The sequence below is a fragment of the Rhagoletis pomonella genome, unplaced genomic scaffold (genome assembly GCF_013731165.1).
Source record: "Rhagoletis pomonella isolate Grant_MI unplaced genomic scaffold, Rhpom_1.0 Rhpom_scaffold_00004, whole genome shotgun sequence".
Taxonomy (NCBI): domain Eukaryota; kingdom Metazoa; phylum Arthropoda; class Insecta; order Diptera; family Tephritidae; genus Rhagoletis; species Rhagoletis pomonella.
In genome coordinates this window covers 14,812,435-14,828,312 of record NW_023458558.1, presented here as the reverse complement: position 1 = coordinate 14,828,312, position 15,878 = coordinate 14,812,435, and the positions used below count along the sequence as shown (strand labels likewise).

General features: G+C 35.9%; 1 protein-coding gene across 1 annotated transcript in view; it reads left to right on the top strand.

Moving 5' to 3' along the window:
• Positions 1–15,878, top strand: part of LOC118737089 (protein hedgehog) — a 56,038-nt gene that overhangs the window by 34,626 nt on the left and 5,534 nt on the right. Inside the window, exon 2 of the mRNA XM_036467366.1 lies at positions 1,810–2,071. Coding sequence (XP_036323259.1) covers positions 1,810–2,071 — 262 coding nt within the window. The remainder of the gene's footprint in view (positions 1–1,809; positions 2,072–15,878) is intronic.

The window sequence follows — 15,878 nt, the reverse complement described above, 5'->3', positions numbered from 1 at the left end:
TATGAGAATCTCATTTTTGTGAAAAAAGCAGATAGACGGTGGATGTACCACAATATCCCCGAATTAAAATCGCCAAATCGAAATGCCCAAACTCAAAATCCCCAAAATTAATATCCCCATTTTCTGTGGGAAATACATTCACATTAGGTTTAAAAGCGCGTGAATTTATTTCACACAGAAAATGAGGAGTCTATCGACATTAAATATTTCTAAAATTGAAAATGAAATAAAAATTAAAGAAAATGTAATACATCCCAATAACTTGGGAATATATTTTGCATGCGCCCTTTTAGTTTCCTTTTACTATAATACTAGGTGCAATGAACTTTTTAGTAAAATATCGCATTTATTTTTTATAGATCCTTCTTTCTCATATTACTACACATTTTTTTTTTTTGTATGTACATAAATATATGTATATAAACATTGTAATAAATTGAAGATATGTATGACGGGTGTTACACGGCTCAAGTCATGGTGAAATTGTACCAGGTGAAGTAATAGGAGCAAGAATAAAGTTTTTTTTATTGATTTTCCACTATCTTATTTGAAAATTCGCCTTTAAGATTTTTCATAACATAACGGATTGACAGAAAATAAATCGAGATAGCTGATTTATTATTTCACCTGTTTATTGCACCATCGGTTCCACTATTGAATTTAGTTCTGCTTGCAAGTGCGAGAGAGGGGCGGAGAAGAAAAGGGAAGTGTACCCATTCGTCGCTACCGTCAAGGCGTTCCAAGTTTTTTGCTTTGCTTTTGACAGTTTCGTCGTTGCCCGTGTAAAGAGCGAATAACTTGAATTCAAAGAAATTGAGCCGTGTTAAAGAAAATAGAAAACATAAGAGATAATGAACAAGAATTGCTTTCAAGTACTTGAATCGTGTAAATCGGGTGTATGTATGTAACTACGAATCAGAACAGAGGTAAGAGTCGGATTGCGCTATTGTTTATATGATCGATAATATTATTTATTCACTATTTTATTATTTTATATTTGGGGATAATATATTTGGGAATCTTTTTTGAAACCAGGGATTTTTTGCTTGTGGATTTTATTTTCGGCATGCATAGTTGATTGGTTTTTGCATACCTGACATGTCATACTACGGGCTTAATGAGCATAGTAACATTTTCTGAATTGTTCTATCGAAGACTCAAATTTCCATCGAAGCTTTCAAAGCTCATAACCAATGGAAAGGACTGCGATTCGAAAATTTGCAGATTTTTTTAATAAAAATTATCTCTGTAAAATACTTACATTTTTTATTAAATATGATAAGTTCCATAAACGTCTCGCTGTCAGTAATGTCCGAGGTCAAAAGCCCAGACGAAATCTAGCGCCAAAATCAACAAATGAAATATTAGCAATGAACAGCTAATGTCAAATCGAAACAAAACGTCGGATTGTTCGAATTGAAAACTTCAAGAAAGGACTGACTCCATTTCCTTTTAATTTTATAAATACAAAATATTGCCCTTTATTTAATACCGTCTTCGTAGTCCCGTCGTATTTCTAGCTTCTTCCGTTCCCTTGCGGAAGATGCTCAAATGTTCAGTGTTCATTAATAGTAGCAGTGATGGCCAACCAGTGACTAGTGACCCAAAATCCTTTTATTCACAATGGGAAAAGTATTTATATGTATGTATATCAGTTTAGGGGGATTGCTTGCAAAAAATATATGTTTATATAAGTAAATTGGGCATATATATGTATATATGACTTTGTTTCTAAAATTAAATATACCTATGAGGACAGGATGATTTCTTGAAATCAGTCGCCAATAATGATTTTCTATTTGATTTCAGCGATGTAAAGAGAAACTCAACATTCTCGCGGTTTCTGTGATGAATCAATGGCCCGGTGTACGGTTACGTGTCACCGAAAGTTGGGACGAGGACAATGCTCATCATACCGACTCGTTGCATTATGAGGGTCGTGCTGTCGATATAACAACTTCCGATCGTGATCGCACCAAATATGGTATGTTGGCGCGTCTCGCTGTAGAAGCAGGTTTCGATTGGGTCTACTATGAAAGTCGAGCGCATATACACTGTTCGGTGAAATCAGGTAAGCATCAAATTTGTGTTACAGAAAAATTAAATATTATGTATATACATTAGGGTGCATCACTCTCTCTAAGCAAAACAAAATCGGTGCTGTTTTTTCATAGGAATTAGAAAATTTATTATATTCTAACACCCAAATTCACAAAAATTATTTTGTGCCTTCCCTATCTATACAAATTGTACAGAGAGCTTTTGAAAGCTTTGGCACGCTTGCCTATGAAGTGGACAACTGTGCTGTAAATGCTTTTTAAATCGAAAATGTTTAAAATAATGTCAGTTTATAAAGCTTTAACGTAATTTTTAACTATTTTGTTAAGGCCACAAGATATCCGACAAAATATTTCACAAAGATTTACTTGAGCTGAATCAATTTGAATATACATAGTTCCAAAAATTGAGCTTTTTATAAGTAGAAAACTTTAAGTTTAAAAGTCCGCATTTATGTATTTGTCATTGTACCAAAAAATTTTTTACGATACAAACACGCATAACAAATTTGTGAAGTAGTTTCTTATGGCGTTTTCGTTTCTACTAAAAAATATCGCATTTTGAAGGCGTGTTCGATTCTCAAATCAGAGAAAAGGTTAGAAAATTTTGTGTTTGTTTCTTAAAATGTCACACTCTTGTAAGGCGAAAAATGTATATTCACTGCTCTTTGAAGCTTTGTCAGGGGAGATGGTTGCCCTGAAAATCAGATGGTTGCGCAAAACGACAAAATTATGAAATGCTAAATAGACAAGGATAAGAAGGCAAAAACACAAAATTTTGCAAATGAAAAATTATTTTCCTTAAGAAAAAATTATAATGCACTGGTTTTTCTTTTAAAAACCACGTCATTTTTGGTATATAGGTTGTTCACCATTTTTACTTAGGATCGAACATAGAATTCGAGTATGCCATACACTTTTTTCGAAATTAAATTTCTCCGCCCTAATGCTATGATGAGCAAAAGAAGGCTGAAAGGTAGAGATCTGAAAAGTTTGGAGTGCAAATTGTAATGTTTTAAAAAGTGAATCAAATATGTATGGGGCATAGGTTTCTGCTGTTTTTACAATTTCTCTTCTATCTAAACTCACTCACGCCCTAGCACTCCGCTTTCGACATAAATTCCTTCCCATAATTGCATTTAGAAACGTACATATATGTGTATTAGGCCGGGTCGATTTGTGGGGAGGCAAAAAAATCGCCCATTGCTCTGTGAAAATCATATTCTAGGGATCAAAATAAGAAACTTTGCCGAAGGAACCATACCTCTAAAACGAATTCTGATGTCCCCCAATTTGGGTCGAACTTTTGGGTAGGGGCAAATTTTGAAAAATCCCACTTTGACCCATTTAGAGTGCTCCAATCGAGTCCAAATGTATGACCGACCCCCACTAACTTTGGAGGCCCGACCCACCGATGCCAGTGGCACACCCCCTGGAATCCCCCTGGGGGTTCACCATACAAACATTTCAAAAAATCGCCGGTTTTGCACTTTACATGAAAAAATCAGCGAAATGCCTATGTTTTTTTCTTTTTGGAGTTTATTTTAGTCAGAACATATGTAAATGAAAAAATGAATTTAACTTAGTAATAGAAAAGAAATTAAAAAAATTATTAGAAATTAGCGCTTTTACAACCCTTTTAAAACCAAGGCATCACTGTGATGCATTTGCATGTCGTAAACATAGTTGTGTGGGTTTTTTATTCAACCGTTTTAAAAAATGAAGGTATCACTGTGACACAATTGCAAATCGGAAAATTGCTTGTGTGCGTTTTTTAACACACAGCTGCATGTCGTAAACTTACTTGTGTAGTTTTTTTATAGCACCTACTTAAGAAATGAAGGTTGTTTTTACAACCCTTTTTGTGGGTATTTTAAGGCACCTTCTTAAGAAATGCGCGTTTTTTGCAACCATTTTAACAATTAAGGTATCACTGGAATGCACCGCAACCCTTTTAAACAATGAAGGTATCACTGTGACACAATTGCAGATCGTAAAATTGCTTGTGTTGTTTTTTTTAAGCCACCACAAGACACAGCAGGTAGAATTGAAATTACCATTTCATTCTTATTACCTCGTCTCGTAGACCATATATAACGCAACAGTTTTTGTGAATGCATTAAGTCGTTGTGAAGAACTCAAAGTGTGAAGTGCTAATTTCAGATAAAAAAATATTTCAAAAAAAATAATAAGTGAAGTGACCATTCCAAATCAAAAAGTTTACAATGAATCCACCATCCTCTACACCGCAAGATGAAGCAACTACATCAACAACTATCGAAAACCCAATGAGTCATATACCCAAGCATGATGTTATTGTTTTTGGTGTGTCTACTGATTTAACTGATCTTAATTTACCAACCCATCTGAATATCTTGAGATATTATTTTTAATTAAGCGAACGTGCTAAAACAGAACAAAAAAAGTTTTCCCATAAATCATTCACTATTCAAGTACAAGATAAGTTGATTGGAATTTGGGAAAAACTTGGTATGGAAATAATGCTGAAAAAAATTGTATTTAATAAATTGAATAAATTGCTTGACAAGTATGAAGAGCAAATCAAGAGAAGAAACAACACCCAACAATTTACAGAGTATGTAAAATCTCTGGAAACAATTTTTTACATTGGAACAAGAAGTGCTTCGCAAACGGTTAGATGATACCAATATGTTAGCGTTTTCATTCGATGGCAGAAAAGATGATACTTTAACGATAGATAAAATTGATGAGAAGAATCATACTAGGATGGTAAAAGAACCTCATCTTGTTATTTTGAGAGAACCCAATTCTGAATTGATTGGTTACGTAAGACTGGAACATGAAACCGCTGAATACAAAACAACCAAATTAAATGGTTTTTTCAACGATAAAAATATATCACTGGATGCATTAATTGGAATATGCACTGACGGTGAGCCAACAAACACTGGCCCACACGGTGGAATTATACGACGATTCGAATTGCTGTTAAAAAGACCATTGCATTGGTTCGTTTGCCTTCTACACTTCAACGAACTTCCGTTTCGGCATTTGTTTGAAGCTTTGGATAAATCAACCAGCACTGGACCAAGATCGGCAACCGGAAAACTGAGCCGTCAAATCGAAACTTGTGAAACTCTTCCGGTAAGTTATTGCTATCACTCATTTATTATAATTGTCAACCATTTTTAATTATTTTATTATTATATATTTTCAGGTGGTGGACGGCTTCCAGAAAATTGAGTTGCAAAATATGCCCCCTGCTCCAGAAAAAATTTAATTTTCCACCGATTCGAAGTACTTATACGACATGGCCCACGCAATTTCTAGCGGCGTGGTTACGGTGGATCTGGCTAACATCAAACCAGGGAAAATTGTACATTCTCGGTGGCTCACCAAGGCCGCTAGATTATTGCGATTATATGTGACAACGGAAAATCCAGATGCAAATTTAAGAATTCTGGTTGAATTTATAATTAAATGTTATGTGCCAATGTACTTCAATATCAAGTATTACAGCTCTGTCGTGTACGGCAGTGCATTATTTTTCAAGTTCATTGGTTGGTCACGATTTCTAGAACCTCGTTTACGCAAAATTGTCAATCAAGTAATTAAAGATAATTCATATTATGCGCATTCGGAAAATATCTTGTTATCAATGTTGTTTGATGATAGCAAAAAAAAGCGCGACTGTGCCATCAAGAAAATTCTGCGCTATCGAACCGAGGTTGACGAGCCAATGGAACTTAGAGTTTATAAAAAACCAGATATAAACTTTAATTGCACAAGTTATACGGAAATGATCAATTTGAATGATATAAATATCGTATTTGAACCACTATTCACGCGAAGCATTCCGTACGATACATTGAAAGAATATTTAAATCAAGATGATCCACCGTTTAATGATCCAAAAATTCCATCACACATACAAGGAACGGAACGACATGTTCAATTGCTAACTAGCGTTTCCAAACGGGTTATACCGGAAAATGTAGAGGCTGTTATGGCGACGACATTAGAGAGCCGTGCGAAATTGCCCAGACTTGAAAGTAAAAAAGACTTCAAACAATAATTTTTTTTAGTTTCTTTTCTATAACTCACTTAAATTAATTTTTTCATTTACATATGTTCTGACTAAATAAATTTCTTAAGAGAAAAAATAGATATTATTATAAATAAATAATAAATATTATTATAAATAAATAAATAAAAATAAAGAAAAAACATAGCCATTTAGCTGATTTTTTCATGTAAAGGCCAAAAATGGTGATTTTTTGAAATGATTGTATGGGGAACCCCCCAGGGGAGTTCCAGGGGGTGTGCCACTGGCATGGGTGGATCGGCCGCCCAAAGTTAGTGGGGGTCGGTCATACATTTGGACTCGATTGGAGCACTCTAAATGGGTCAAAGTGGGATTTTTCAAAATTTGCCCCTACCCAAAAGTTCGACCCAAATTGGGGGGACATCAGAATTCGTTTTAGAGGTATGGTTCCTTCGGCAAAGTGTCTTATTTTGATCCCTAGAATACGATTTTCACAGAGCAATGAGCGATTTTTAAATCGACCCGCCCTAATGTGTATGTATGTATGTATGTATGTATATCCAAAACTCTAGTGGCCCACAAAAAAAAAAAAACAATACGAACACTAACAAAAAGCAGGACAACAGAGAATAAATAATTTACCTTTAAATGACTAAAATGTATACAAAAGCGAAAAGCTGAAAATCGGAACGAGATGTGGTAAGTACTACCATGTAGTAGGTGCGTATGCATCCTACTGCTTTGACATGTTTAGGGTTGCGCCTGTCAAATTAAACGAATTGATGATGCGACCTCCGCTGAGTTTCACATGAACGTGTAACGTAACAGCGACGACAATAAGAGCGCGGCTAAGAAGGAGCAAGAAGCCAAAAAGTACCAGTATAAGATAACATGTATAGGTATATGTATGTGTATATGTATGTATGTATGTATGTGCATACAAAAGAGTAGCAGCAGTAATGAGAAATTCGACTGTGCGACATCAGCAGCCGCACCATCAACAGGCGAAACAACAGAAATAAAACAACAGCAATAAGCGCAACCACAATAACAATGCTAGGTTGCGGTGGCTATAATACTTATTTAAGCCAAAACAAAGGCGATGCACACACATAAACACACACACACACACACACAATTGTACATTCGAATGTCGGCAGCGAACAAAAATACTTTTATATAAAATCAAATGAACTGCTTCAAAATGGAATAAATGCGGTTAGCGCTATAGACGAGAGAGGGCAACTAAAAGGTGCAGTAATAAAAGCAATGTGACAACAAAAGCAAGTTAGCATACGTTTTTTTTTTCTTACTAAATATTTGGTTGCTATTTTTTTTTTTTTTATGTTGGCCTAATATTATGCACAATTTCGGCGTGTGATTTTACAAGCATATTAACCATAGATGGTGTCAACGGTTACAAAAATTTAAATAATGTCTTAAAAATATCCAAATGGCATGCCGTAAATTTATGTGTGTATGTTAAAATATAAAATCTTTATGAGCCCGAAATCGAGATTTTTTCTTTGAAAAAAATTAAATCGAATTCATTTTGAATGCTGCATGTATTGTCGTAGTGCTGCGGCGCCTGTTTACTGTTAAAGCGTCTGTAGGTTGACCCGGAAAAGGTGCCCAATCGCATCTGTTCGCAGTTGAAAAGACGGGCTTCACTTTAACTACTTAAAAGAAACTCGAATTGGAAAACTCCAAATGACAGTTCGGCCAACGCAACAGCAGCAGCGGCAGGGCTCATGGTAAAAGATAATTACATATGTATATGTATTCGTATATATAAATATGTATTGCATATACTATGTATGTACTACACAGACATGTATGTATATATGTGAGTATATTTTACAACATGTCTGCAAAGCAGGAAGGCTGCCCTCTTATCCGATGGTTCATACATGTGGGCTAACATATACATACATAATATATACTATATGAATACTCACTCACACGCACGCATCAAACGACGCACTCTAACCAACCAAATCACGTTAACAATTAATTTTCCAAAAGTGCTTAAACTGCCAGAATATGGCCAACAATAGCAATAAAAGCAACACAAAAAAATGAATGCGTAGAAAACAATCAAAAACCGCGCCTGTTTTAATATCAACGAGTGTGAAGAGCCAAACAAAGCCAACGCCAATGGCTAGCACGGAACCGGACCGACCAAGACGGACCAGGTTGGACCGGACTAGTACAAACATATATACATACGAGTATTGGAAAAAAGAGAAAAGTGAATGCTATAACTAAGAAAAAACGTAAAAGCATCCAGACTTGGATTCATAAAAGACATGCATATGTATGTGTGTATGTGTGAAATGTGTGTGATTGAATTTACCCTGTAGTGAAAAGTCAGACTAGTCGTTAAATAACCGGTATGAGTTGATATGGAAGTCTAGCATAATTCAACGTTTCCCAATCGCTCCGAGCTCCTTCCCGATCTTAAGACTGTTCTCCAAGTTTCGCGCGTTATGCCAGGAGGCCCACTTTCTGCCTATTAAGGGCTTCCATTCCAAGGTCATCTTTACACAAAGTGTGGCCTAACCACTTCCATTTCTGTCTTCGAATCCAGATGCCAAGGAGTTCCATGTTAGCCTTCCTCATTTGAGATTATTTGAGGCCAAAATAATTCGCAGTATCATTCTATGACTTGCAGCGCTTGGTTTTGACTCTCCGGGTATAACTGCCTTACAGCAACGTTGAGAGCACATTGGAATTGAAAAGCCTTTAAGCTGGCACTCAAAATCATTTGAGTTGCCACGCCGCAACGTGTGCATCATTCCAAAGGCCGCTCTGACTTTACTTATTCGCCGGTCAATGTCTTCATCAGTGCCGTGACACCGGGAGTAACTTGGCTGCCAAGGAAGGTGAAATTCGTCACAGTCTAATGTGAGTTGTGGTAGTTAGCACAAGACATGACTGGCAGTCCTACAACCTAGGTCTTATTAAAGCTGTTTCTCAGGCCGGCCGCTTACCTTCTTTGCATAGCGCGTTGCCCATTTTAGACAGATCAAAAAGACGATGCAATATCCAACACATTCCCAATCACCAAAAGAAATAGAAGAAGTAAAACTCAAATAATGAATCTTCCGGCCTATGTCGATTGTAGCCAAACGTGAAGAGCTATATCAGTTTCGAGTACGCGTGAAAGTTTAATAGCAGTAATGTATGGAACTGAAATATTTCACTTTAAACATATAATTATAAATTTAAATTCATTTAAAAAAATGTGAAAAAAATGTCTCGACCAAAAATTTTATTAAAATAATTGCAATATAAAAATTAAGTTAATTTAAAATATTAAATTTAAATGAAATTACAAAAAACATTTTCTGATGTCCAAGGACTCGGATTTAAACCAAATTGGTATGGAATCACCTTGAAGATAGTACCTTTCCGACAGAAAAAGAATTATCGAAATCGGTTGACGTGGTCCAAAGTTATGCGGTAACATACATAAAAAAACCTTTCCGACGAATTGATAACCTTCTCCTTTGTTTGAAGTCAGTTAAAAAAAAACATAGAATATCAAAACAAGTTGTATTATTCAACTTATTATAAAGTTATTATTAAGTTGTATTATACAACATAAATCAAAGTTTTATCCTAACCACGCCACCCGTACATTACATTGGATTAGTTTAAATCTGATTCGAAGAGACTGCTGTAGGCACCAAAACCACTTAATAATTCTTGCAGGGTTACGTTCGTAGTGGGCTTGTTTATTTCTACATGGATACTATGTACATACATGTGTAATGTAGTTAATGGTTGAACTTACTGCCAATGCGGATGTGCAACGATCTTTAATGCTGGCGACTTGTATGTTATCGATGTAATCGATCGTGCGGGCTTGTTTTCAAGAAGCTCAATTACTCTTTGCGACGCCTACTTTATAGAACACAAAAATATTATACTTAAAATACATATTTTTATATATGTATGTAGATACTTATGCAATTTTAGTGCCAAAAACGAATTTCTAGTTGTATACACTTAGAAAAAAATAAAATTAAAATTGTATGCTTATATCAATGATAAATCAATAATTTGGGTCACACAAGTATACGTAGTATGATATTTTTATCTTAAGCGGGTTTTCTCTATTTAGTACCGATTAATTCTGAAAATTTTATGAACGATAAAAGGAAAATTCAACCCTTGTCGGGCTGTTTTTTAGAACGTCATCTTTTTTCTGAGTGTATTCTATGAACGTTAATGGGCTTCATTTAGGGCGTAAATATTTTATTTATTTAGAGAGAATTAGAAAATTTTTTAGCTTAAAAATTCAGGCAAACATACGTTTAATAAGCTCTCATTAAATTCTAAGGCCTGATAAAGACGAAATTGATGCGGAGCTAATGGTTTTCAAAGTGTTTTACAAAAAAAAAAAATTATTATTATTATAGAAAGTTAGTTTGACTAAAATCCCAACGTTTGAATTAGTAAAATTTTGTTCCCGGCGATTTCATATACGTACACGTACATTAGGGTGCATCACTCTATATAAAAAAAATCGATGCTATTTTCCATCAAAAACATATAATATTAAGAGATACGTGAGTTCGACTTATTTGAATATACCGCCAAATTTGTTTTTTTTTTGTAAATAAAATTAGTTTTCATAAAATTTTTTCCAAAACATCACCTCAGATCTTAAAATATCTGCCTAACAATTTTAAAAGTTGTATCAGCTAAATGAAAATAATTAAATATTTTTCCGAAATATTTTGGCGGACGTCTTGAAATAGAAGAAATTCTGTAATTTCAATGGAAAACCGCAACATTTTTTTGGTTAGGCACCTTCATGTTCATATGTATACCATATCCTCTTGAATTGCATGCTTACATATGTACATACATACATACAAACGCAATCATTGCCGTTGTACTTCAAAGTGCACATCGGTCAACCACAAAAGGACTAAATATTTTGACTTTAAATGTCATTGCGCGCAACTGTCGCAATCACATTTCAATAGACTTTAACAGGATCAAAGTCTTGCCGCAGTGGCCCCTCCTGCTGATCTCTAACAGTACCGCCACCAAGTGGCCAAAACGGCTATGCTATGCGCGCATGGCGCAGAGTCCTTGTAGCCAACTGTCAAAGAAATTTGTAAGTTATTGCACACACAGACACACACACACACACACGCGTGCGGGCGTAGCCACACAGCCGATCCGTTTTTCTTTGGTGTCCTTTTTTTAGTTTCTATTGTTATGGTTTATTAATCTAATTGCGTGAGACTAGCAAAGAACAACCAATACAAAAAAGGGCCGACAATCACAGTCAACATTGAAAAAAATAAAATAAAATAAAAAAAATAACATAAAAAAAATAAAAATTACAAATGGCCTAACAAGGCTAAAGGAAGCGGATGAAAGACGAAAATGAGGAGAAAAGGATCATCCCTATCAGCATTCTTCGACATAAATAGTTTTCACAGCACACTCTCACTCCCGTGGCTATGCCCTTCAAGGAGAAACACCGCCGACAAAAGAAACTCTTACATGCATACTTACATACATACATACATATGCATGGTACATAGGTATCACTCACTGCATGTGCCGTCAGCCGGCGGTAAGCATGTTCAATGTGTGGTCTTCTAAGCGCTGGCCGTACAGCCGCCCATTCAGCACTCTTTATAAGTGTGAGCGCTCATGTATTATCCTTTTTGTTGTAAAATATTTCGACTTTGCTGCTCGTTTGGGTAACCAAATACACCGATTTGTATCGACCATTTACAACACAAAAGGACATGCAATGAACACGCAATATCCCATGCAATATGAGCCACATGCAATTATAATCGAAAAAAAATAAAAAAATAAAAAATAAAACAGAGCAGTGCAGAACAGAACAGCAGTGAGATAAGGAGCAGTAGAGAGAACTTGCGGTGAAATAATATGCCACACTAAGCATATTACCGAGATTGATGGTACTGATATGTAATGAAACTGAGAATCAGTAAAACGATGATGTATGTATGTATGTAGGTTTGTATATTTGGTTGAGCATTATTCTTTGAGTTCTCTTTTTTTCTTGTTGTTTTTTTTTTTGCCTACCTCTTTGCCTTTTTACCTTTTCGCTGCTTAAGCTTAAATAGTTTATTTTGAAGGCGTGCCGCAAGGAGGTTTGCTTATATACTACCTTTCTAAATAAGTAGGTACGTATGTATGTATATACATAGGACATACATAGAACATCTTAAGTTAATTGGATAACGATCTGTTGGATTCGAATTAGGTAGAATCAATTACCATCTTAATGGTGGTAAAATTAAAGAAAGAAATACATGCATACAAATACATGCAAAAAAAAACAACTATTAGACGATAAAAGCGGAAGACGTTGCCACCGCCAGTTTTTGGTGCGTATTTAATGCAAAAATTGTATGTAGCTATGAAAAGATTTTGAGTAAGAGCTTTCGTAATTTGAAACAATTTTTTGCTTGCGATGCTATAAAAGCTGGCTGAATATTTTCATCGAGTGATTCTAAGCGGTATTTTCACAATCTCTGGTTAACACTAATCTCCCAACGTTATCGACGTTACCGACTCAATGTTATATGCATGCATCAGATCTGTTCTGCACTTTACCGGTGATTTTGTTACCGGCACACTTTTTTTTTTTTTGGCAAAATACTTTATCACTTCTAATATCTGCGATTCTGGGTATCCTAGTAGAACTATATATGTACATCAGAGCTTGTGGACGATTGCAAAAACTCTATTGAACCAATTAAGCACGTACAACGGGGTCCAGATGAGGGTTTTGATGACAACGAAAAGTCTGACGCTCTCACAAAACTTGGGGCACAACAGTCTTTCTGTAGTCCAGTCAGAAGTATACACGGCAGAACTCTTAAATAGGAAGTGGGAGGATTCTAAAGTTGCTACCCAATGTCTAACTTCGTCTAGAGAAGTCTCGAAACGTCCAATGAATCTTCAACAAGGGAACCTGAGGACTAACACAGACTATCTGACAGAACCCTGCAAGTTAAGGTACCATCTTAGCAAGAAGGGACTCTCTGCATATACAATGTGTAGCTTATGACGGGCTAACCGAAGACACCCCACATACATACATACATAGTATGCGATGGCAATCGTCATAAGTCAAAGGTTCTTACACTTCGGGGAGCTGTTATCACCTTCGTCCAGAATTTGGAATGGACTTTTGCAGCGTACGCACAATAGATCTACACGAAAAAAAATTTAATTTAATTAAATTAAATAAGTATATTTTCAAGCAAATACCACTTTGAATGCTTTGACCAAGAAGAGTTTGAAATCAGTTCCATAATAGACTTTATCAGAAGAAAGTTTTATGTAGACTTCCAAGTTCGAACTATAGGTTCGCTTTGACAGCCTCACCACTCAAATGCGACCTGTATATGGTTACAAATTAGGAAAATGTTGTGATATTTGCTTTTTTGGTGTTCATGTATGCACATTAGTGGGAGCCTTATTTCAAAATTACATACGCTAATTCATTAAATTTTATCTAATATAGGAAAAAACGCATAATTTAGTAAAAAACAACGGGGTTAAAGTGAAACCTTCGTTAAACTATATAGCTAGGAATGAGGCGAATGCAGTGACAGAAGTGGAATGGGATATTTTTTTTTTTGTTTTAATTTCTACAAAGGGCTCTTAGGTCACTCACGTAAACTTTAGTACGTTCATACAAGGTGGTTTTTGTAGTATTTGCTTTTGGGTTTAAGGCTGTCAAAGCCAAAAGCATAAACAACCTTGTATGAAATCGCCTTGAATTCAATTATTTTAGTTATCGGTTGGTTGGGAGAAATGTAAATTTCCACAATTATAACTGTCTTCTCATGGTCAAATCAGCTTTCTCAAGCTTATGATTCTACTATGTACTTATTTAAGTCCGGACATTCAGAACGAAAACCTTCATTGCTAAAAAAAATTATTAGATATTTTTTGAGATGAAATAATGGCTGTTTCAGGTACTGCACACCTTTCACTATGTGTACGATACGTCGAAGTCTTACATGATTCACAAACTCAAGGACTACGCGACTGGCTTTCTTTCAAGCCATAATATTGTCTTCTTCTTGTTAAGCGCAGTAGCCGCCTACACGATTTTGGCCGACTCCAACATAGCACGCCAGCCGTTTCTCTTTTCTGCCAACTGGGCGCCAATTGCAAATGTCAAGTGAGGGCAAGTCCTTCTCCACCTGGCCTTTCCATCGCTTTATCTTCATATTACCAAGCTCATGTCATGTGAGTGGATTTCCCACGAGGACCAAGGAAAAATATGCACAAGCAAGATATTTCTATGCACTGCGTCAGTTATCGTTTGAACCTTGCATCAAATACGAGAAACCGCAGATAATTTTTTCATGGGAATTTTTCGATCTGCATCCCAGTGATTTTGCTGCTATGCGGCCCCCAAAAAAAATTCCTGACTACGGGCCTGGCCATCAAATGTCACCATCCAGCGGGTGTCCATGTTATTACACTAACAACAACAGCTAGGCGAGCGGTCAAAACAACAGTGGCTTTGATGTTGTGATCACCAATAACTAAAATATTAACTACATACAGCATCAACAAAACCACTACCATTAATACTAACACCAACTCAGCTTGCATACATACCTACATACAAACATACATACTTATAATGCAAGAGCCCAATGCCAGCAGCTGCCGCTTGTACATAAGTTATAAAGGTGTTTATATATAAGTATGCGCCTACAAGCATATAATATACACATGTACTTATGTATGTGTGTATATAAGTAAACACATACATACCTCTTTTGGTCGCTGTATCTGTTTCTTGTTATGACTGTTCTTGAATGCAGCATCTTTACATGTAAATACATTTTTCTTCTTTGTTATGCAGCTGAAATTGTTGTCTTCTGTTTTGTAATAATTTATCAGTTTAGTCTTACCAGCAGTAAAGATAAAATACCAGAGACAGAGTCCAGTATGTTGCAACAAAACATAGCGCGCGCAAAGATAATTTAAGGCATTTTAATGGCTTATTAATTTATGACCTTTCAAGACGCTATGCGATTCATTCTCAGCTGCAAGCACATAGTATACGCGCACACATAGTCAAAATACCTGCATACAGGCAGGCATCAATGTGAGTGCGCCTCTGGCTGTCCATTCCCAATTTGCCACAGAGCGAGGACGAGTTCGAATCGACGACTGGCGAAGTCGTTTCGGTGAACTCGAAACGAGGTCGAAATGAAGTCTTTTTTAACCGACAAAGGAGGAGGTTATCAGTTCGTCGGAATATTTTTTTTTACGTATGTTACCGCATAACTTTGGACCACGTCAATCGATTTCGATAATTCTTCTTGCATCGGAAAGGTAGTGTGTCAGAGGGGGTCATGAAATATGTACATATACATATATATATATTTATATAAGAATTGAAGTCGGTTTAGTTTTTTGCTTAAAAACTACTTGTTTTTATACAAAACGTAACGTCGTTCCGACCATGATTCAAATCAAAGGTTTTCTCACTACTGACATTAGAAAATGTTGCACACACACACACGCACCTATACTTGACTTGCTAAGTGAGCCGATTTGTCAAGAGGTTGCGAGAAAACTGTTTTCTGAGCAAACCTTTTATTATTGCGCAATGGTTCCGACGTCGTTTTTTCTCATCGAATCGAAGTCGTTACGACGTCGGTTTGGTGAAGTCGCTTGGGTGAACTCGAAACGACGTCAAATCGAATTCATTTTTTCCACACAAAATTTGTAAGCTTCTTTATATTTTTTCT